This window comes from Rattus norvegicus, chromosome 1, assembly GCF_021556685.1.
Source record: "Rattus norvegicus strain SHRSP/BbbUtx chromosome 1, alternate assembly SHRSP_T2T, whole genome shotgun sequence".
Classification (NCBI taxonomy): Eukaryota; Metazoa; Chordata; class Mammalia; order Rodentia; family Muridae; genus Rattus; species Rattus norvegicus.
In genome coordinates, this window is record NC_141534.1 from 45,786,678 (window position 1) to 45,810,236 (window position 23,559).

The 23,559-nt window shown below is 40.9% G+C and overlaps 1 protein-coding gene across 29 annotated transcripts in view; it reads left to right on the forward strand.

Moving 5' to 3' along the window:
• Scaf8 (SR-related CTD-associated factor 8) overlaps positions 1-23,559 on the forward strand; it is a 187,811-nt gene that overhangs the window by 44,354 nt on the left and 119,898 nt on the right. For 20 of the 29 annotated variants that reach the window (XR_015658432.1, XR_015658395.1, XR_015658390.1 and 17 more), the window contains 9 exons: positions 3,011-3,187; positions 4,534-4,613; positions 6,252-6,369; positions 13,179-13,310; positions 13,712-13,824; positions 14,717-14,910; positions 20,085-20,185; positions 20,621-20,734; positions 21,901-22,057. Coding sequence is in view for 21 of the 29 variants with exons in the window: in XM_087616176.1 (XP_087472302.1) it covers positions 3,011-3,187; positions 4,534-4,613; positions 6,252-6,369; positions 13,179-13,310; positions 13,712-13,824; positions 14,717-14,910; positions 20,085-20,185; positions 20,621-20,734; positions 21,901-22,057 (1,186 nt within the window). In the remaining 8 variants the exon portion in view is untranslated. The remainder of the gene's footprint in view (positions 1-3,010; positions 3,188-4,533; positions 4,614-6,251; positions 6,370-13,178; positions 13,311-13,711; positions 13,825-14,716; positions 14,911-20,084; positions 20,186-20,620; positions 20,735-21,900; positions 22,058-23,559) is intronic. The other 9 variants (XR_015658419.1, XM_087615943.1, XM_087615778.1 and 6 more) reach the window with 1 other exon arrangement.

Genomic DNA, 23,559 nt, shown 5'->3' on the forward strand with positions numbered 1-23,559 from the left:
AGCTCAGTGGTAGAGCACTTGCCTAGGAAGCGCAAGGCCCTGGGTTCAGTCCTCAGCTCCGAAAAAAAGAAAAGAAAAAAAAAAAGATTGTTCTCAACTCTACCTGTCCTCCTGTGCTCTACGAGGTGTAGTTCCTGGGCGTTGAGTAAACCCAGGTAGTCAGACTTTACCCACAGAGATACCTCACCAGCTCTCTTAAGTGCTGTCTTAGTCAGGGTTTCTATTTTTGCACAAACATGACCAAGGAGCAAGCTGGGAAGGAAAGGGTTTATTCAGCTTACACTACCACATTGCTGTTCATCACCAAAGGAAGTCAGGACTGGAACTCAAGCAGGTCAGGAAGCAGGAGCTGATGCAGAGGCCATGGAGGGATGTTGCTTACTGGCTCGCTTCCTCTGGCTTGCTCAACTTGCCTTCTTATAGGACCCAGGACCACCAGTCCAGTGATGGCTCCACCCACAATGGACTGGGTCCTCCCCCCTTGATCACTAGTTGAGAAAATGCCTTACAACTGGGTCTCATGGAGACATTTCCTCAACTGAGGTGTCTTTCTCTGTGATAACTTCAGCTTGTGACAAGTTGACACACAAACCCAGCCAGCACAAGTGCCTTTGTTCTGTTGTGTTTTCGAAGATTTTACTTGATTTATGCTTATATCTGGAGGCCAGAAACGAGCTATGGGTTGTCTGGAGCTGGGGTTCCAGGTGATTGGGACCTGCCTGACATGAGTGCTGCGAGTCAAACCTGAGTCGTCTGCAAGTGTGGCAAGTGCTGCCACTGAGCCATGTCTTCAGCTCCATGCTTTGTTTTGTTTGTTAAAGATGGGTGAAGAGCAGGAATAGGTGTTGCTGTAATTGTAGTTTGTTCTATTCAGAACAGGAAGTTACATAGTCTGTTCCAGAGCCTCAGACTATGTCCTGTTGAACAGGTTTCTCTCCTGTTTTCAGGGTTCTCATGGGCTCTCAGTCAGTAGTTGTGATTGATAGGAAAGCTGCTATCCTTGTGGGATTAGCTGAAGAAGGATGAGAAGCTTAGTGGAAGCATCAGACTGGTGAGGAATTATGTTCTGTAGTTACAGTGTGACTATTTCATGACCTTCCAGAAGTAAGCCAGCCTTTCCAGGGGCTTAGGTGCTGCCCGCTTCATCTGCTCTCCTGCTGCAGTAAACACTGACCGAAGACATTTAGGAGGAGAGGGTTTCTTTCAGCCTACACGTCTGAGACAGTCCATCACTAAAGGAAGCCAAGGCTTCCTGGAGCTAGCAGAGACTATAGAGTTCCCAGGTTCACATTCTTACTACTTTTCTTATATATCCCAGGTCCCCTTGCCTAGGGAAGGCACCACCCTCAGTGATCTGCTAAGACAGTGTCACAGGCTAGTCTGATTGAGGGAGTTGTTATGCTGAGATTCTCTCTCCCCAGGTGACACTAGGTTTATGTCAAGTTGACATCTAAAGTTTCCTGTGACTTTCTATCCCTTGTTAACTTTGACATAACAACATTTTAAACCATAAATTTTCTTTTGTTGGTTTCCTAAATCTTACATTAAGTCATAATATAAAATATACTACAGCATTACAAATTCCAGTCTTTAAAATAAAAATTTCAATACTTTGAGGCCAGTATTTCTTAAAAAATCCACAGGCCTCTTCATTATGGGCCCCGGCAAATTCTGAAATGCATAGTATACTTTCTTATTCCCAGAAGGAAGAACCAGGCAGTTAAGTGAAATCGAGCTGAAGCTAATACCCAACAATGTAAAAAACAAGCTCAGTATCTGACTCACGAACTGGGCTGGCTCCAAAGGGTCAGGCAATAACATTTCTCTGACTCTGCCACTTACTACACATACATACCTTGTCTCGTAGGCTAAGGGCAGCTCTACCTCATACCTGCCATTGTCCTGTGGGACTTAACCACAGCCCTGGCATCTCTAGTATGCTAGGGTCACCACTTCAACTCAAGCTGCACCTTTGCTAATGGCCTTCCTGGCTTCTTCAGGGACTCTGGTCCTGTCACAGCACCACTCCACTCTTTGTTTTATGTGTATGGGTGTTTTTGCCTAAATGTCTGCACCGTATTCTTACCTAGTAATCACAGAGGCTAGAAAAGTGTATTGGCTGCCTGGGATTAGAGTTCCAGATGGTTGTGAACTGTGAACTGTGTGTGCTAGAAGTTGAACCCAGGTCTTCTGGAAGAATAGCCAGTGCTCTTAATCTCTAAGCAATCTCTGACTTCTATAACGCCACTCTCAATCCTTTTTTTTTGAGGGGGGGGGAGACTTCAATCATTTAAAACCAGTACTGTGTAGAAAAAAGTATTGGGCAAATTGTGGTGCCACCTGATGTGCAGCCTCAGACCCCTGCTATCCACAGCTTCCGTGCTGACTCTGAAGAAATACTTCCCAGACAATTTCCATAGTGGCTGCTTTTTCAGGCCCAGCTGTTCAGCCTCCATTGTTCCAGCAAAGGACATTAGCTTTATATGTCTTCAGGTTGTCCATATTCTGCAGTAGTTTTCATTTCTGTTTTCAAACACAGTGACTAAAAGTGACTTGTGGACAAAGGCTTTGATGTCCAGAAGGAGAAAATCCATAGTAGCAAGGGAAGCATGGCAGCAGGCAGCAGAGCAAAAGAGCCGGCTGGTTCCATCTTGTCACACACGAACCCAAATATCACAGCTTTAACTGCACACCCAAGCCAAGACTGTGGACTGCAAGTGTGGCAAGTCCTCAAAGCCTGGCTCTGACCTCCAGTGATGTACTTCTGTCCTTGGCTAGGCTATACATCCCACCCCAATGCCCCTCTACCATTCATAACCTTCCCCAGTAGTGCCATTAGCAGGAGGATGACATGTTCAAACATAGGCATCTACTGGGGCATTTCTCAGTCAAACCACATAAAACACATACAAACATTTTTAGAGAAGAAGGATGATACAATTTGTCAAAAATGTTGAGCCAAAAGACCTAGCACTGACCCAAAACTATGGTATTATTTTTTCCCTTCCAGCTTCAGCAACTAATACAGACCTTACAGATACAACAGCAGAAGCCCCAGCCCTCTATCCTTCAGGCTTTGGATGCTGGCCTTGTGGTTCAGTTGCAGGCACTCACTGCACAGCTTACAGCTGCAGCTGCTGCAGCCAACACACTTACTCCCTTGGACCAGGGAGTCTCTTTCAACAAGGTAGTGGTTGAAGCTACTGACGTGTTGTTATATGTGAACTGAAGAATATGTAATATCTCATAGATTCTACTGTGTAGATTGTTTTATCACAGATTTGTGTGTTTGATAGGACCTTTTTATATGTAGTCCATGCGTGCTACTAATACCTAATCTGTCTGCCTCAGCCTCCCAAGTGCTGATTGTGCTAATCTGTATTCTGTAATACATGTTACCATCATTGTACATTTTATGTGTAGGCTTAACTATGGAAAAAGTGATTTTAAAATTGAAGCTGTTTAATGAATGATTGTGTGTGTGTGTGTCTGTGTGTGTGTGTGAGAGAGAGAGAGAGAGAGAGAGAGAGAAAGAGAGAGAGACAGAGAAAGACAGAGAAAGACAGAGAGAGAGACAGAGAGAGACAGAGAGAGACAGAGACAGAGACAGAGAGAGAGAGAGAGAGAGAGAGAGAGAGAGAGAGAGAGAGAGAGAGAGCAAGCGCAAGCGCACCTGTCTGGAGTGTATCTTGGAGGTGCTATGTGTGTGTATAAATATGCATATATAAGCATGTGTATGTTTTCTGTTATAATTATTTTCATAGAAAAATCAGTCCTAGTTTCTTGGATAATGACTTGGCCATTTAACCAGTTGTTCTTAATTTATTCCTAATAGCTAGACCACATTTTATTATGAAGTTCTTACTAGTTAACAATTTGTTATGGTCCTAGAATGGTTTTTTAAGTTACAGTTCCATAATCCATCATTTTCTGTTTATTTTAGTTTTCTGAGCTAGGCATGATGGTGCATGCTTTTAATCCCAGCACTTGGTAGGTAATGACAGGTGGAAATCTCTGAGTCTGAGGCCAGCCTAGTCTACAGAGCAAGTTTCACGATAGCCACTACACAGAAAACAAAACTGTGGTTTAGTAGTCTTACTGCCTTGTCCAAATCGGCTCTGCTCTGTGATGATGCTGTGGTGTCTCTAGTCCTCAGGTGATTCCTGCACCTCCAGAGGAGCCTTGAAACCAGAGATAGAGCTAAACCATCTAAAAATGTTTACACATACTTGTGATAATGCTTAATAAAGTTAGCACAATGAAAATAGAAAAAATAATAAATGAAACTACATGATTTAGATATCTCTTGAAATCACTGCAGCAGTATTTTCAGACTGTGCAAGTGAACAGAGTTGCATTGGTGAATGTGTAAGGGCACTGCTGTATGTTACAGTGCTCTAAACACGCGCTCAGAACGTCTACTCTAGTACAGAGTGTTGTAAAACAGCACAGAACATTTACTTCGCATTGCAGATAGCATTTGTAATATGCACATTGGAGGCACTTTTTAATTTGTCTTTCTCCCCTTCTTAGAAGTTGATGGATAGATTTGATTTTGGGGAAGATTCTGAGCATAGTGAAGAATCCAAAAAGGAAATTCCTACTCCTCAACTGTAAGAATTACAATTTTCTTTGTACCTATGTTTTCTTTGTCTCTTGTTCTAAATACTGGGTGGAATGTTAGCAGCCTTAACAATTGGAGCAAACTTTTTTATCAGTTAGGGTATTGTTTCAGACTAAGCACCAGGATTCTGGAGGGTGGTAGACTTGCTGTCTTAATAGCTCCCTAGATTATTTGGACTCTTTTTCAGATCTTTGCTAATAGTTGGGGTATATCAAAGTTCCTATAGGAAATTGATAAGCATTGGTAAGTCCAGTTGTGATATTTTTTTCATATCTTTGTTGGCTTAAACTATTTGTAATAGGTGGACAGATGCTCCTGTCAAAAGTCCACTTCTAGAGTAGTATGCCAATTTCTGAGAAGTACATTGAACTAGTTAGAATGAATGATTAGAATTATATGGGTTTCATTTATTTAAATGAATGGGCTTAGTATTTTTATTTAATTCAGTTACTTTGTCCCCTTAAATGGCTGTACAGAACCCTATGTTTTCTGAGTGGGTTTGTAAGGACCAATAGGAGAGTGTGAGGTAGAAGTTGGGAGGGAGGGAGGGAGGGAGGGAGGGAGGGAGGGAGGGAGCGAGAGAGAGCGAGAGAGATATCTCACCCAAGCAGAGGTAGTAGATCTTATATACCAGGATAATATGTAAGAATACATAAAATAAAATACATTCTTTTGACAAAGTCCTGACAGAATTTTAAAAATAGTATTTTAGATTCTAAGTAGTGAAGGTGGAAGAGCGGTCTGAGGTGATGTGGATGAGGGTACTAAGCAGCGTAAGAAGGGAGTTGTGAGTAGTCCTGAGGGTAGTCAGCGCCTGCCCATCTTCTGAGAAAGAGTGTGCGCACTGTTGAGTGTCACATATTCTGCTGAACTGTGTTCCTTCATCTTCTACACAGTAATGCAAATGCTGTGTAGTGAGAGGAAATAAATGGACTCCAGTTTCTTTCGTGACAGTGTGTCAGATTTGAAGATAGATATCATTCTTCCTGTAGGTTTGTCTGCTCCAGGTGACAACACTCAAGGACTCACACCACCCTACTTGCTCATTTTAGGGTACCCTCTTTTTCCTCATGTGTTACCTTCTAGCACCCAGATTCCAGGTATATTCAGCTCTGACTTTCCCAGAGTGTAGTTAAATTATTATTTTCTCTTTCATCTACAACTGTTTTCTGTTTACATCCCTCAATAACATGATGCTTTTTTAAAGGGCACAACTCTATAAAGTGTATGGGCACTGAGGACATTTCCACTATCTCATGGTTGAACATGCGTCATTAAATTGATAATGTTTACATACTTTTACCTCTTTTTAAATATTTTTTTGCAGTTTTACATTACCCTAATAGAAGTTACTAATGTCTGTGTATAGCATATTCATGTGTACAGCATGAGGCAATGATGTCAGTTCTGTAACAGCATCTATAATGCCTTTTTGTTGTAACATTATTGAGTGTATTTCTCTTCTAACATGTTGATTCTTCAAAGTATTCCATTTTGGGTATTAATATTTTAAGAAGAGAACAACACTGCAGTAGAGTACCTTGGGTGTATGATGTTCTCTAACTGCTTGCTCTCTGTTACCTTTTGTCATCTTAACATGCAGTGTCACCCTTTGTTTCTCATTTAGCTCTCACGTTTCTGAGTCTGTGAACAACTCCATCTTCCATCAGATAGCAGAACAGCTGCAGCAGCAGAACCTGGAGCAGTTGCGGCAGCAGCTCCTGGAGCAGCAGCAGCCTCAGAAGGTCCGTGCCTCCTGCAGTTCCTGTGCTCTGCAAATGGGCATTCTGTGGGATACTTGGGTGGTGTTCATTCTTACTCTTTGGAGCTATTTATTCATCTTTGTTTTGCCAGCTACCATGTTTTTTCTAAGGTATTCTTTTCAAAGACCTTTATAGTATACAATGTAACCAAATGATGTATAAAAATTAATTTCATGATAGAAGACACATGTGTATTTTGGAGTTACATCTTAAGCTTCATGTTTTCTCTTTTCTGCTGTACTTGCCTAGGAAGGCAATGACAATTATGCTGATGTCTATGCAGATTAATATTGCTCATCTTTAAAAGAAATGTATCCCTAATGCCATGTGACAGGGACTTCATTACACATAGGAGAGGCATTTTTTTACTTAATTTTCATGAAGAAGGTACCATGACTCCCATTTCCTCCAAAGGAGGTTGAAGTGTACTGAGATAAAAGATGTATTGCAAAGTCTTTAGCCAAGGCTATCTGGTCAGTGTTAAGAATTGCCTTTATTTTATGCATAACTAGGAGGTAGGAACACTTCTAAACTGCATTCCCAGCATGAATGTCCTCATGTCATTTCAAGATGTTAGGAGTTCCAGAGATGTGGAAGAAACAGAAGTCTACTGTAGATATCATAAAATGTCAAGTTACAGAGTGAGGTTTAGGTTTTTTGGGTTTTTTTGGTTCTTTTTTTCGGAGCTGGGGACCGAACCCAGGGCCTTGCGCGTGAGGTTTAGTTTTACAAAACCTGTTTGTGATCTGTATGAGAAACATTGGTAGATATCCACCCAGACTGGGCCTAAATCACTAAAAGTGCCATCAGTCATGAATTTAAAATAACCTACAAGCATATTTTACATGTGATTATACATTGTTTAGGCAAGTGACACATACAATGATGGACAGAAAAGTAGTTCTGACCTAAGGTGTACATACACCTTTTCCCTAAAATCCAAATGTTTGCATAAACCTAGACTCTATCATAGAGGTAACAGTGCAGTGTGCTGGCGTCATGGAAAGGACTTAGTACTTCTGAAGTTCAGAGCAGTTTGAGACACATTTAGAGCTTGAACATGACCTTGTAAATGCAAACAGTGTACCACGGAGGTGTCCAGAGATACACTACAACTCAGAAGCACAGCCTGGGCTGACAGACAAGTTCTGATTCAATTGGCCTAAGTAAGAGGCATGGTTTTGCAAAAGCTCTGTTCTCTACAAGACTACCAGACAGTAAATACTGGCATGTTTGTGTGAGTCAGTCACATAGGACAGTAACTACAAAGTTAATAGACACAAGGATGATGCTTTGTCCATTAACAGCTGTGCACAGAACAGGCTGCGCTGCTGTAGCTCAGAAGGGTTGGCAGAAGCAGCCAGCCACGACTGCCTCCCTACATGAAAGAGACTGGAAGTTTCTGAGCACCAAGGAAGAAGTCTCACCAGCCAAAAAGAGAGCCACTTACTCATATTTTAGTTTCAAAACTTTGACACACTCAGTAAAAAAGATCTTTTTAGAAGAAATAGAGCTTAAGTTTCCATTGTTCAAAGCTTGTCTAATGATACAAGTGTCTTAGTTAGGGTTTCTATTGCTCTGAAGAGATAGCATGTCCACAGGAACTCTTATAAAAAGACATTTAATTAGGGCTGGCTTACAGTCTCAGGTTGACTCCATTATTATGTCAGGACATGGCAGCATGCAGGCAGACGTGGTGCTAGAAAAGGAACTAAGAGTTCTCCATCTTGATCTGCAGGCAGCAGAAGATTATTTGCCACATTGGGCATGGCTTGAATATATAAGACCTCAAAGCCCACCCCATGGGACACACTGCTTCAACAAGGCTACACCTAATAATGGAACTCCTTTTGTCAAATACTCAAACACATTAGTCTATGGGGACCATTTCTGTTCAAACTGCCACACTCCACTTCCTGGCTCCCATAGGCTTGTAGCCATCTCATAATGCAGAAATGTATTCAGTCCAACCTAAAAGACCCCATAGGTTTTTCCTTCCATTTGTTTGCTTGCTCCTTCCTTCCTTCCTTCCTTCCTTCCTTCCTTCCTTCCTTCCTTCCTTCCTTCCTAAACTCACTTTACATCCAGGTTGATGCCTCCAGACCCCCGCTCCCAGTTCCTTACCCATCCCCTTCCCTTCTGAGAGGGTGGAGTGACCCCTCTCCCCCAAGTATCTCCCACCTTGGCACATCAAGTCTCTACAGGGCTAGACCAATCTCTCCCCCTGAGGCCAGATAGGACAGACAGCCCAGCCAGGGTACTGGATTCCACAAGCAACAGCTTTAGAGATAGTCTCTGCTTCAGTGTCCCCATAGTTTCTAACACTCTCAAACTCATTAAAAAGTTCAAAGTCTCTTCTGAGATTCCTGTAATCTCTTAACTAGTCCCCTGTAAAATCAAAATCAAAAGCAGATCACATACTTCTAACATATAATGGTACAGGATATACATTACTGTCCCAAAAGGTAGGGGAGGGAGCACAGTGAGGAAATACTAGATCAAAGCAAGACAAAAAACCATATGGGCAAACTCAAACCCTGCACCTCCATGTCTGATGTCAAAGACTCCTCAGATTTCCAGCGCCTTTCAGCTTTGTTGGCTGCAATAGACTTCTATTGTGCTGGTTCCTCGCCCTGTTAGCAGCTCTCCTTGGCAGGTATTCCATGGCTCTGGCATCTCCAACATTTTGGGGTTTCCGATGCAGTTAAGGCTTCACCTTCATGGCTTCACACAATGGCATCTCTAGGCCTCCAGGAAGAAACACCCCTGCCACACACCAGGGCCTCAGCAGCTTTCCTTAGTCATGGAGGGAGATTCCATAACTCCTTCCTTTCTTCTTTCTTTGACTCTAGAGCCAGAACTACATGACCAAAGCTGCTAAGTTTTGCTGCTTGCTGGGGTAGAACATGGCCACCTTTTTAATTACAACCTTATCAGCTTTCTGTTTTCAGTGATGCTGTTTACTACGTAAGCTTGGCTGCCCTGGAACTCTCGCTTTGTAGACTAAGCTGGCCTTGAACTTAGAGACCCATCAACCTCTGCCTTCTGAAGATTAGAGGAGAGTGCCACTATACCTGGCCCTCAGCTTTTCTTTAATTCCTTTTCACACGTGGGAAGCTCTGAGTTCACCTCTCGTTTTAGTCTATCTGCCATCAGGATTGTCTTTAATCTGTTTTATCTCTGTGAACACAGAGCTCCATTCTACTTCCCGATGCCCCTTTCCTCCTCAACTTGTATATTTTACATTTTTCCTTCTCAGTTTGCTCTTTTTGGTTACAGATTTTCATAAGAGTGAACACTAATAACCACAGGACAGAGTCATTACTAACCTGTTTTGAGATTTTTTTTTCTTTTCTGCCAACACAATCCAAAACTCTTCAATTTAGCCTTGGGCAAACTTTTGGACAGGGACCAAAAGTAGGCACATTCTTGGTCAGAATATCACAAGAACAGTCTCTAGGCCACATGACATTCTCTGAATCTTCAGCACCACCCTCCTCCATGTTCTTAGTCTCCTACCATGTTCCTCCTGGCCCATTAACCCCCACTTAAAGCATTCTACTGTTTTCCTAACCCACAGTCCCAAGGGCCACATTCCTCCAAAGGAAGCATAGTCAGGACTATCACAGCAGTACCCCACTCTCTGGTACCAGCTTCTGTTTTGGTTACGGCTTTATTGCTGTGAAGAGACTCATGACTAAGGCAATTCTTACAAGGCTCAACACTTAATTGGAGCTGGCTTAGAGTTTCAGACATTTAGTCCATTATCATTATGGTGATAGAAGCATGGCAGTGTATAGTAGACATGGTGCTGGAGAAGGAGCTGAGAGTTCTACATCTTGACACTCAGGCAGCAGAAGGAGACTGCATGTCACCACACAGACATTGTGGTGTGTAAGAAAAAGACAAGCAGTTGATTGCTAATGTGTGAAGTGAACAGTGAGTGTAAACTGGCAGGACGCTAGCTAGCTGGGTAACAGATGTATGGAGGAAGGTGTGTGATTGGGTGGAATGAGTGATGGTCTCATGTTTGAGAGCACTTGCCAGTCCTTGTGGAGGACTCGAGGTGGTTTCCCAGCATCCATGCTGGGTGCTTTACAACCTTCAGCTTCAGATCAGATGCTCAGGACACACATACCCATAAATACATACATATAAATAAGTAAATAAATAAACTGAGGAGGGGGTGGTTTTGAGACAGGATCTCCTTATATATGTAGCTTTGGCTGTTTTAGAACACATCATGTAGACCTCGCCTCATATCACAGAGATCCACCCTCCTTTGTCTCCCAAATGGTGGGATTAAAGACATACACCACTGTGCCTTGCTCTAAAATCTTTAACAACAACAAGAATAGCAAAAGATAGACTAAGATTTGTAGAAGCACTTTTGTTAGCATTAGATCTGTATAACTACCCCAAACTAAGATGGTGCCGCCTGGCTCCAGGCCTGTCAGCCACAGCAACAGTGTACCTTGGGGTTAAGGGCCAGGCATACGAAGGGATATACCTGAAAACATCTGAAAAACTGGGGTGTGTTTCTAATTAAAAAGAAAATGAATGACCGGAATTATAGAAGGATAGAAGCTTTATCATCATGAAATGATTTCTCTTGTCTTAATTTAGAGTTTTGAGGTTTTGCTGATTTGATAGTCAAAACATGTTACTAGAGCTGTCCCTCAAGGTGAAATGCTAATCAGGGTTTTAAAAGGGTCTTTGAAATAGTCACTTAGTGATGATAACATTGTCAATGGCATGTCTGAAGTAGTATAGTCTACTTTGTTTCAGAATATAAAGGAACTGGGAATGGTGGTGCATGCCTTTAATCTCAGCACTCAGGAGACAGAGGTGGGCAGATCTCTGAGTTGGAAAACAGCTTGTTTACCCAGCTAGATCCTGGACAGTTGGGGCTACATAGAAGGATCATGTCTCAAAAACAAACAATAGCAAAAAGACCCAAAATAAAAGGGAAAGAACAGAGGAGACACTCTGCTGTGTTGTGTGTAAAATGGCTTATCTTTGTGGAGTCAAATAAATTCTAGGATATTGATTATATTGAGTTCTTAGAGAGCTCATTTGGATAAATGCTGTCAGTGTAGCACGTGGAGTTCAGGGACGCTCTTGATTAGACTTTGCTGTCGTTTCTACAGATAAAATAGAGCACTTAGGAGTGTTAGGTGCCAGTCTGAGAAGAGTACTATGATAGCTGATGGTAGGTAGCCATGCCTGATTGTGCTCTTTGTTTTTATTATTGATTTTCGTGAATGCATAGTTGTAGAAACCAGATGTGTTTATCAGGATGTAACCAGAAAAATGTCACTTGCCTCCCAGATCCAGTGAATCCCTTTTTAAATATAGAAGTGAGATTAAAGGAATAGAGAGAACTTCACTAATTTTTATATAATTTCAATGAATCTTCTTTTGACAACTAAATTCAAATGCCGATGTTCTTTTTAAGAAAGTAGAACGTTCTAGGTTCTTATTCCAAAATCATTATAATGCCAGATGGGGTGATTGGGTGTGGTTAGGTTGCTTTCTTTATTCTTGTTAGTTCCTTGGTTTGACAGGTAGTTAGGGTGGTTTAGATTTAATAATTGTTAGGGTCTAGAACTTGCTATTTCTGTGCATTTCTTTTCTCGCTTTAATTAATTATTGTGAAGTGTGTATGTGAGTTGTCTTTGTCATACACATAAAATTACACATCTTAGGTATCTAGTCCCTAAAGAAGGCTAAACACAGACTGTAGGATTTAGCAAAAATCGAAAACCTTCCTCATGTGTGGCCAAGAATTCTGTTGTTCCTAAACCATTTAAACGTTTCAGCTAGAGTTACATGTGCAAAGAATTTGATATATTCTGAAAGCTTACACTTACCCTGAGGCTGGAGAGATGGGTCAGTGGTTAAGAGTACTGGCTGTTCTTCCAGAGGACCCAGATTAGAATCGTAGCATCCACATCTGCTCCTAACCATTTGTAACTCCAGTCCTCCCCACCCCACCCCCAGGTTCTAGTGCCCTCTTCTGACCTCCTTAGGTACTACGTATGTGTTTTGTACAGACACACAGGTGAGAAAGCCATTACTATGAAGTTAATACAAAGAAGACAAAAGTTTTACTTATTTACTACTTTTTGGGTTCTCTCATGCTTCAGAAGATAGATGTCTGCCTTGACTTTTGCTTAATGTATATTTGTCAACTGGAAACAGAACTGCTTGTTTCTCAGAAGGGTACTGACAATTGTTATTTAAAATTCTGCCCTGAATTTTATGATACCATCTTTTCTTCTACTTGTAAAATTTCCTATAACTATTTTATGAATTCTTAGACAACATAGTTGGGGAAGACCTTAGTTGGGAACAGTTTTGCTAAATCACTAATTTTGGTAGCGACTTTTGGGTATTGTTTTTCCTCTAAGCGTATTATAATGTGTGATTTAAGTTTTTGAATGTACGGTTTTAATTGGACCTTTAGAGTATTTCATTGATACTAATTAATCATGTAGTTATAGGTTAATTTAATTTGCTATCATTAAGTATTATCTCTATTACTCTTCAGTAGTTTTATAAGACTTACATACTCTAACCGTTTTATGCACATACATATAATACCCTCTTTGGGAGGCTTTCTTTTTAAAAGTAGATTTGGATTTATATGAAGTACAACTTCAGATGGAGTACTCTAGGAACGCTTTGTCATGAGCATGACTCCCCTTAAGCATTTAATTGTGGTGCTTGCTGTATTCAAGTTTTCATTGGTAGAATGTTGTCTCAGAACATTTGTTTGTTCTCAACAGGTAACTCCTCAGGACAGCCAGGAGGGAGCATTTGGCTCTGAGCACTCAGCTTCACCCTCACAAGGGAGTAGCCAACAGCATTTTCTGGAACCTGAAGCAAATTTAGATGATTCCATAGACATTCAGCAACAGGTAAAAGTCACTGCTTTTCTGAGTCATAAAGGTCCAAAATCAGTCAGGCCGTGGAGGCACACATCTTTAATCTCTGCACTCAGAAGGCAGAGCAGGCCTGTTTTCATGAGTTTGAGGTCAGCCTGGTCTACAGAATGAGTTTAGGACAGCCAGAGCTACAAAGAGAAACTCTGTCTTGAAAAACAAAACAAAATTGTTCAACATCCTTTAAGTGTGTAAGGTGCTTTGTAAATACACTGTAGCCTAAATGTAGTGTGTCTTGTGTGTCTTTCACACTCTTACCTCTATGACCTGTGAGGCACTAATACTATATTGAAAATAACTGTAAAGGCAGAACTGCACTTGTATGTTAAATCTTAACTGGACCTTTTGTTTATATGCTTTGAACTTTGCCTTCCAAGGATATGGATATTGATGAAGGGCAAGATGTTGTTGAAGAGGAGATCTTTGAACCAGAAGCTAAGAAAGTAGCTGTTCGCTCAAGATCAAGAACTCATTCACGATCTCGATCAAGGTTCTATAATAATATTTAATAGAATGTTTACTTTAATTCTTTGCTTCAAGTTTAAAAATATATTTAGGGATTAAAAAAAAATTGTCTCAGGAAAAGTAATTGAAAACCAAAACTAGAAGATAGCCTTCGTTCATATGTCTGCTCTTTGGATTCTTTATGTAACAATAACAGCTGTTGTTACAAGATTGTGATTTTTGGATTATAGTTGATTTTAGTTTATACTACCATACCTTACTTAGGGAATTAATACTTCTGAACATTGTATAACAAGCTAAATGACTTGTATTCTAAGCTATTGTATAGCAATACCAAGAGTGTCTCCCAAGACACTCATAAAGCAGGTATTATAAATCTTAACTATACTGCCAAACCTGTAGGAAGTGCATCCTATAGTCAGAACCAGGTCACCACTCTCTGGCATTCTTACATTCTGCCTTTACGTGGGCACATACTGATACACATGTACAGTAAAGAAAGTGACTCCATATCAGTTTGCATTGTAAAGTCAAGAACTGTACGTGTTAGAAGTTAAAATTTTAAAACAGGATTATATGATGTTCTAAAACTACCTAAGTAGTTTTTATTTTCTAAGATTTTCGTTTCTATTCTGTGTGAGAATGAGCTAAAGGATACTTAACAAGAGTGAGGCCCTTCATTGCATTGTGTTTTTCTTTTGTTTTAATGAATAAAGTCTCAGACATAGAGCCATTCACCTAGCATCTGTTAGTAATGTTGTCACAGCATGAGACTACAGTGGATCACATGTTTAATAGTTGATTATACTGTAGAATAGTTTAAGAGGTGGTTAAATATAACAAATGCTGCCTTTTCTCATTCACTTCAAATTGAAAGGTAATACTCTCATTAGAAGTAAAATACTTATTTTTTGTAGGTCACCAAGAAAACGGAGGTCCAGGTCACGCTCTGGGTCCCGAAAGCGAAAGCATAGGAAGAGGTCTCGCTCCCGCTCCAGAGAGAGAAAGAGAAAATCCTCACGTTCCTATTCAAGTGAACGCAGAGCCAGGGAAAGGGAGAAAGAACGCCAAAAAAAGGGCTTGCCTCCTGTCAGATCGAAAACGCTAAGTGGTGAGTGGCATCCTTGTGTCAGACTTCCCTAGAGTCAGTGTTGGAAACTAGTTCACTACCTAGTATAGTAGACTTGCTGCAGAGATGCAGGGGCCTGGCTGAGGTGCTCAGCAGGAAACCCTGGAAAGGTGTGTGACTCTTGTAATAGGAAGGGGACACCGGTGGATTCCAGGCTATCTAGTTTAGCCAATTTGGTGAGCTCCAGGCCAGCAAAAGAGTATGCCTCAAAACCCAACACCACCACCAAGAAAGCTCAGGACAGCTTTTGAAGAACTACCTAACGTTGGTCTCTGGTCTCTACAGAACAAACAAACAGCTAGCTTTCTGCTATAAAAATCTCTTACCCAATTTTTATTTTCAGAGTAAGAAACTGAAAAGGGAGGGACTTGTTAGTAATTAAATGGCTTTGACTCAGACTTTTGTGAGAGAGAAGCACATTAGCAGATAGATCTAGAGACTGCTTAATACAAGTTGTGACGTTTGGCCTGACCAAGGGTCTGTGAAACACGCCAGGCTGGTATTTGTAACATGACGCAGTGACTACTGTCAGTTATGAGTATTCTCATCTGTAGGAGTAATAGGTATACATAGATACCCCTTGCTGTGTTTTTATATACTTATTTATATATTGTTTTTAATTTGAGTGTGTGTGGTGTTGGAGATTAAAACCAAGGTTTTTGTTCCTGCTAGGTATTTGGTGTACCTCTAGGCCAACCTCAGGGTGACTGTTAAATAAATTATAAACTTGCGGGTTTTGTACGGGAAGAGAAATTTCCTCTATTTTAATCTGCTTTGTGTACTTTAAACATTTGGTCATGGTAGGGTTTGTTTCAGGAGCTGGCTGGGGCAAGGATCATGTTAAGTACAACAGAGTTATTTTCCCATTAGGTTTGTTTCTGGGGAGACTGATAGACTCCAGATGAGCAGGGAAGCACTTGCTAGAGAGCCCAAGAGCTAAAGTATTAGACTTGTAGGATTTTCTGTTGGTCTTCAAGTAAGTTTACCTGAGTATGAATAACTGTACAGATAGCTGTGTGTACACTTTTTTGCACTGGGATCACATACATCCTAGGCTCTTTCTGTGGCTCTTGGAAAGTGAATTTACGCCCTCATTTGGTACTACTAGAACATCTTGAGACTCAGGTTCCCAAAAGCAAAGGCAATGGCATCTTTTTATAAGTTCTGGCAATTTCACTAGACCTTGGTATCTTTCCAGAGCCTTCTCACATTATAATCAGCTAGTGCAAATTCTGAAAACTTTTACTTGCTCCTCATTATAAGGGGCCAAATATAAATATTTTAGTGTTGTTTGACAAATCCAATGACCCCCACCTCACCCCAAATCTCTGCTCTCCATCCCTCTGTGATGACCCCTGGGTCTTTTAGAATCATTACTTTATTAATGGGGCTTTATTAATACTCATTTACCATCTGTTCATTCATTACTCACATACTTTGTGAAGCTGTTGAGGCGTCGTCTTAGGCCTACTGTTGCTGTAGTACAATACCATGACCAAAAGAACGTGGGAGGAAAGGATTTATTCTGCTTATCAATCCACATCACTGTCATCATTGAAGGAAGTCAGGGCAGACACCTGAAGGCAGGTCTTGATTGATACACAGTCCATAGAGGGATGCTACTTACTGGCTTGCTCCTTGTGACTTGCTCAGCCTGCTTTCTTACAGAACCCAGGACCACCAGCCTAAGGGTGGCACCACCCACAGTACCAGGGTCCCCCCATATCAATCACTGATTAGGAAAATGTCCTATAGGATTGCCAATGGTCTCATCTTATGGAGGCATTTTCTGAGTTGAAGCTCTCTCCTTTCAGATGACTCTAGCTTGTGTCAAGTTATCAACTTGACTCAAACACATCACTTGTTAAGTATAACCTTTCCTTGATATCCTCAAAGCCTCATTAATAATCTCATTAACAATCATTAGTAGTCTCACAGTCTTTACAAATTTAAATGCTTAAAAAGTCTCTTTAAAAATCCAAAAGCTTCAACTATGGGCTCCTATAAAATCAAAAACAAATACTTTCTTACTTAAAGAAGGAAGAACCAGGGCAGTTGCACTCTGAATAAAGCAAAATTAAGCTTCAGTTGTACAAATAACTGAGTGCCCAGTGTCTGACATCCTCTAAAGGGCTTGAAGCCTTCTCCATGTCCACCCTCTGCAGGGCACACAGCTTGTTCCTGCTCAGGTTCAGGCTGGCTGTATTCCATGCTGCTGCCGTTATCCCCCCACGGTGCTGGCATCTCCAAAGTGCTGGGCTCGCCTGCTGTACTTTCCCCTGTACCCTCTATTGGGCTCTCTTCAGGGAACTCAGCCCTGACACACAGTTCCAAGCCTTAGTTGCTCTCCATGACCGCTTCATACCTTGAAAATCATGTACTGTTACACCCTCAGGTTTGGCTGCCAGGACAAGGTACAGTCTTGGCCTCCTCTTGAACACAGCTTTTGTGTGCTAACTCTGAGGAACCATTTCCCAGAAGATTTTACCTCAGTGCTGCTGGTCTCTCCCTTTAAAAAAGTTTTTTTTTTTTTTTTAACCGTTTGTTTCACATGTACCTGTGTTTTGCCTGTATGTATGTGCACTACTACTTTTGTGCCTAATTCTATGGAAGTCAGAAGAGTGCTTCTAATCCCCTGGAACTGGAGTTAAACAGTGGTTGTGAACCGATGGTTGTAGGTGCTGGGAGTTGAACCTGGGTCCGTCCTCTGAAAAAGCAGCTGGTGCTTTTAACCCCTAAGCTGTTTCTCCATCTGCTCGTTTCTTCTTAATTTTGCAATTCCTGCTGACCAGCATCAGTTATTACAGCCAAACAAAGGTTTTACTTTAGCTGTTCTAGTCTCTGTTAGCCCCAGCCGTCACCCTAAGGTTGTACAAGCGCTGTACAGAAAGGCTCGCTGTGTCTGCACCACAGCTTCCTAAGGCTGTGGCCTTTAATACAGTTCCTCACATTGTGCTGAGCCCTAACGCCATAACTGTAATTTTGCTATTTTGAATTGTAGTGTCATCTGATATGTAGGCTATCTGATATGCAGGCTCTGTGAAGGGGCTGTTCTAGGACCCTGAAAGGGATTGTGACCCACAAGTTGAAAACTGTTGAGCTAGGCTGTCCCACATGAATCGGTAATTGAGAAAGTGCTCTGTAGGCTGGCCTACGGACTGATCTTAGTGAAGTTGCCTTCACTAAGCTGGTGCTAACTTGTGTCAAGTTGATATAAAAAAAACAGTTGGTACAGGCATGGGATCCATTTTCCTCTTACTTCTCTTTGTATATCTGTGTGTTGAATACATGTATGCATGCATGCCCTGTGCATGCTTGATGTTTATGCAGTTGAGAAGAGAACATTGAATCCTCTTTAACTGGAGTTACGGACAGCTGTAAACTGCCATGTGTGTGGTAGGAAGTAAAACTGGGTTTCCTATAAGAATAGCATGTGCTCTTAACTGCTGGCCCCAGTCCCCCAAATGTGTTATTTTTACACCTTACAATCATATGTACTTTTAGGTACCATATGGTATTTTTGTACATGTATACATAATGTAATGATTAAATTAGGCAATTACATATATAAAACTGAAATAATTACTACTAGTTAGTTGTAGTCAATTCTGTAGAATATCATTACTCCTCTTTAAAAACTTCAGTCTATTTTACACACAGCATTGCAGATTACATGTTAAATAACACTATGGTAGAATAATTTGAAATAGTTTTGCTTCAAAGAAAAAAGTGGAAACTTTCAGTTTATAACCCTTTCCTATGGAAAAATGTAAAAAACAGAAACACAACATATTGTGAACAGGTCAGTACAGTAGATGTAATCAGTGACTGGAGGTCCCTTCACAGCTGCCTTCCCAGGATTAGCAGGGGCTGGGTTCTTCCTACTGCAGTAGACATAGGAAGTTGTGTACGAGCTCTTATCAGCTGTGTAAGAAACACTGTGGTGGAGTTGAAACAAACTAATCAGCCTTTTATCTTCCTTCATGACTCATGTTCTTGTGTCCTTCCCATAACCCACCCTTGAGCTCTCCTGATCTCTTTTCTGAAGTTTTAAACATATCCTACTTAGACTGTTTGCCTGTATTTGTATATGTATCACAGGCTAGGTTCCTCCTGCCAGAGCTGGTTTGTTTCTGACTACCAGCCTTTGACCGTACATAGAAAACCCTTTCCAGGTTCCTGTCCCTCTCTTAGGTTCTCTGCTTCTGTGGTGTCAGCTTTTCAGTTTCTACTTAGTAGTCTGAGAGCATGCCATGCTCTCTGGCTGTCTTGACTTAATTCCCACAGAATGATTTTCTCTAGTTCATGGGTGTTCTATACAAGCATCAGAGCTTCATTTTCTTTTGTGGATAAATTAGAATGAATTTATTTTCTATTTCTGGTTAAAAGTTCAGCAAGCACCATGATGACTATGTCTTCCTTCCATTGAGTACCTCAAGACTTTCTTCATCTTGAAGTGGAAGCAGTTTCCTCTGGTTGCTTTTCTTTCAACACATTTGAAATAGTGTGGTCGTATTCCTCACTGCTGCTCCTGGACTCAGATTGTAGAGTACAGTGCTTTCAGGGAAATGAACAGGTTAAGACCCCAAGAACCAAGCCCCCCCCCCCACACCCTTTTTGGGATTGAGAAGAATCATAACAACTTGTTATGAAAAAAATTATAGAGCAGCATTGTAAAAAAATAGGAAACATGTTAGCACAGCTTGGGGAAACTGAGGCTCTTGGAGTCTTCAGGATAGGGTGATGAGGCCAGAGGCATTACTGTAAGGTAACTTCTTCTAGATCCTGGGACTTGGCCTCAGGAAGCAACACAATGGTATTAAGAATGTCCACAGGTAGGAAATAGTTTCAAAAGTATTGTACTTTAGAATCAGTTGGGGACTCTCAAAAGCTTTTCTTTCAGTCTGATATACCACTTCTCTCTGGTGGTAGGTTAGTGGTATTTACGGCTGTTTCCTGCAATTTGGTGACCTGCAGGAAGTTGGGTCTGTAGAAATGTAAGCGGACACTAAGATCTCAGTCAGTTTTAAATGTAGCCATTATTTGTGGGGAGCTGTCAAATTGTCTACATTTTTGGTTGAGTCTGATGTGTTATTAGTAATGCTTGAGGCACCTGTGTCCTTGTGATTTAAGGCCCTGCTTCTCTGTCCTGACAGTATGCAGCACTACTCTCTGGGTTGGCCAAGTGGACAAGAAGGCTACACAGCAAGATTTAACCAACCTTTTTGAGGAGTTTGGGCAAATCGAATCCATTAATGTGAGTATCTCTTGAGCTCTCTTCATGTCCGACATGGTGATTCTCAGCGAGACACGCGCTGTTCACTCTGCTCAGTGTTCTCTGTTTGCTATGAAGCTCCTGAATGTGCAGATTATTCATGGTTTTTGTTTTTTTGTTTTTTTTTTTGTTTTTGTCTTTTTTTTGTTTCACTATACAGTTCTGTTTCTGTAGGCAAGGAACTGATAACATGTATTCAACATTTCACCTTTATTATGGCTTAGAATGGAAGGGTGGATATAGGGCTTATTAAGAATAAATAATTGATTACCTATGTGTTGTGTCAATAAACAGAGAAAGAGAATTAATGTGGTGGTTTGGTCAGTTGTCATACATGTTCAGTTTTATGAGAAGCAAATGTCAGAATGAATTTCCATCCTTCTGCTCTCTGTAAAGAAAAGGACTTTTCCCTCATAGATGATTCCACCCAGGGGCTGTGCATATGTCTGTATGGTTCATCGACAAGATTCATTTCGGGCTCTCCAGAAACTGAGTTCAGGATCCTATAAAATTGGTTCCAAGGTCATTAAGGTACGTTTCTGTGATTGAGTCTGTGGTATAGTGATGACTAACATTTCAGCCTCTTACATCACAGCCAAACATTTTTCATAGGCAGTGTCACATGATTCTTCTTGTTTGCACTGCTAGAAAGCCCCAGTTCTTTTTTATCATTTCCTCCCCTTCGCTTCTTGATGGATTAGACCTGGGGCTTTGAACATGTTATAGCACACACTCTCACGCTAATCTCCATCCCGGCCTTACCTTCGATGTTTTTAGCAAGCTTAAGAGCTGAGTATTATTGAGTCATAATTAGGAATAAGTACACTGACTTTCTAGCCAAAGTCTGAGATTGTCTGCTCCTTAAGTTCACACCTACACACGTGGGCCAACTCAGGCCCTGTTCTGGTTAGATCTTCTTTATTTAGGTTTGTCTTTCATTGACTACTTCTTTACATTATTTTTTTCTTAAGGTTTCTAAAAGGTTTATCTCTAAGCACTTTTTTCTTCTTAGTCTTCACATTGAGAATTTATTGTTTTCTCATTCCTTCTGTGATTGACTCAGTTTCATTTAGACTCTTTAGAGGACTGGTTTTCAACCTGTGGGTCACCATCCCTTTGGTCACCTAAGACCATTGGAAAACACAGATGTATTTACATTATGATTCATAACAGCAGCAAAATTACAGTTCTGGTGGAACAATGGAAATAGTTTTATGGTTGGGGTTACTACCATATGAGGAACTGTGTTAAAGGGTTGCAACATTAAGGTTAATAGAGAGAATGCATTTAGTCAGTTTTTGCACCTAAATTAAAACTCTGAACTCTTTCTAAAGACAGTGCGTGCCTATCTTGTACCACTGCTCGACTGTGTGTGTTTAAACTCAGTATCACTGATGTGTACTGGCGTGGTGTACAGGACTTTAGTAAACTCTTCATTACCATCCTAGTCATTGCCAGTGGGATTGAGATTTTGTTATAAAAGTAGACTTTATTATATCCCAAAATGAGTTATTTAGAATTGGATAAGAAGTGGAAACAGATCTTCCGTGGCAAACATGATTCCCCAATACAAGTTTAAAATAAGTACTCAGAAAAGTGAGCTTTTTGTATTTGTTTAAATATGACTTCAAACTTTCTTCTTATTGCAGTATGTATGCGATCTTCCTTTTTCTCCTTTCTCTCTCCATTCCCGGTAGATTGCCTGGGCTTTGAACAAAGGTGTAAAGACAGAATACAAACAGTTCTGGGACGTGGATCTTGGAGTCACATATATACCCTGGGAAAAAGTTAAAGTAGATGACTTGGATGGCTTTGCAGAGGGAGGCATGATTGATCAGGAAACTGTAAATGCTGGTAAGAGTACTAATGCTTTTTTTATTAAACAGTGCACATCAGAAGGATATAGTAGAAATGTGTCTGGGGAGGCAGAGTAAACTATACTTATTTCCTGGATTTGACTCCAAGAAGAAGAAAAATAACAATGCTGTTTCTGAGGTTGACTGTTCACTATTTTGTTTTTTCATATGTGTCAAGAAATTGTTTAGAAAAACACTAAATGAAAGCTTGCATATGTAGATTTTTTTCTTTTATGACAGTGTTTTAATTATATTTAAGAGAAAGCTTTACACAGGGAGGCTTTTTTGAAGCATTTTTAATTTTACAAATTTTAAGTGGAAAACAAGGATTCTAGTAGCTTCTTGGAGTAGCAGACACTCTCATGCTGGTTCAGGTGCTGTAGCATAATACCATCTGAAACATTTCGTATTTTACCTATAACCAATGATTATATGGCGTGCTCTCTTTAAAAATAGTAGTATTTACAGCCACAACCAGAAGGAAAAACTCTAGTCACTGTTTGGGATTTGTGCAGAGTATGGTGTTTTCTGTTTCTTATCTTAGCTCTCTTATCAAAGGTTGCTTGCTTCAGGGTAGTTGTCCTGTTTAGAAACACGTGCAGACATCTCCTTGATGTTGTTGCCTTCTGTCTGGAGATGTCTCTCATGTAGGAGCCATGTTTTGAGCATGAGCAAGGCCTTTGGTTTGAACCTCAGGACCACCAGATAGATCAACACAGTTTATTGCTTCCTGCCCTGTGGCTGTTTTCCTAGGACAATCCTTCTTTTAGTTGTCTGAACTTCTGCCATGACAGTTGATTCTTCAGGAACTGATGTTTTGATAGTGAAACAAGGTCATCTTTAGCGAATGTGGCACAGGCTCCCTTGGCCTACATTCTGGGCTGGAACCTACTAATGGCCTGGTCTGAAAAAGTAGCTTGTGGAACCACAGCCATACTTGCTTGTGTCCATATTTTTTTTTAGGACTTCTCTTCTTCCCTTCCTTCTCTTCCTCCCCTCCCCCTCTCTCTTCCTCCTCTTCCTTCTCATTCTTTCTCTCTCCTTTTTACATTATTTACAGTGGCAAGTATATAGTTAGAACAGAGATATCACCTGGTCTATAGAGTCTTTACTCCGTACTTGGAAAAACAATATTGTACTCAAAAGAAGTAAATAATAAGCAAAAAGAAATTAGATAGGATCTCTGTGTTGGTATATGAAGAAATTGATCACAGATCAGGTATGGTGATGCACATGACTCAATCCTTGATGTCTTAAGACATGTGCTCTCTACCCATCTGAAGCCAGCCTGGTCCACATAACCAGTTCTACCCTAGGTTGCATGATGAGATGGGGTGGGGGTGGGGTGGAGGGGGCAGGGAAATAGGACAGAGGGAAGGAGAAGGGGGGGGGGGAGCACACTATCGAGAACCAGCCATAGGTGTGTTTCACTGTGAATGGACGTAGGTCTGTGGGTGTAGTATATCTAAGAGTTGAGACAAGTGTCCACTTTGGAAACAG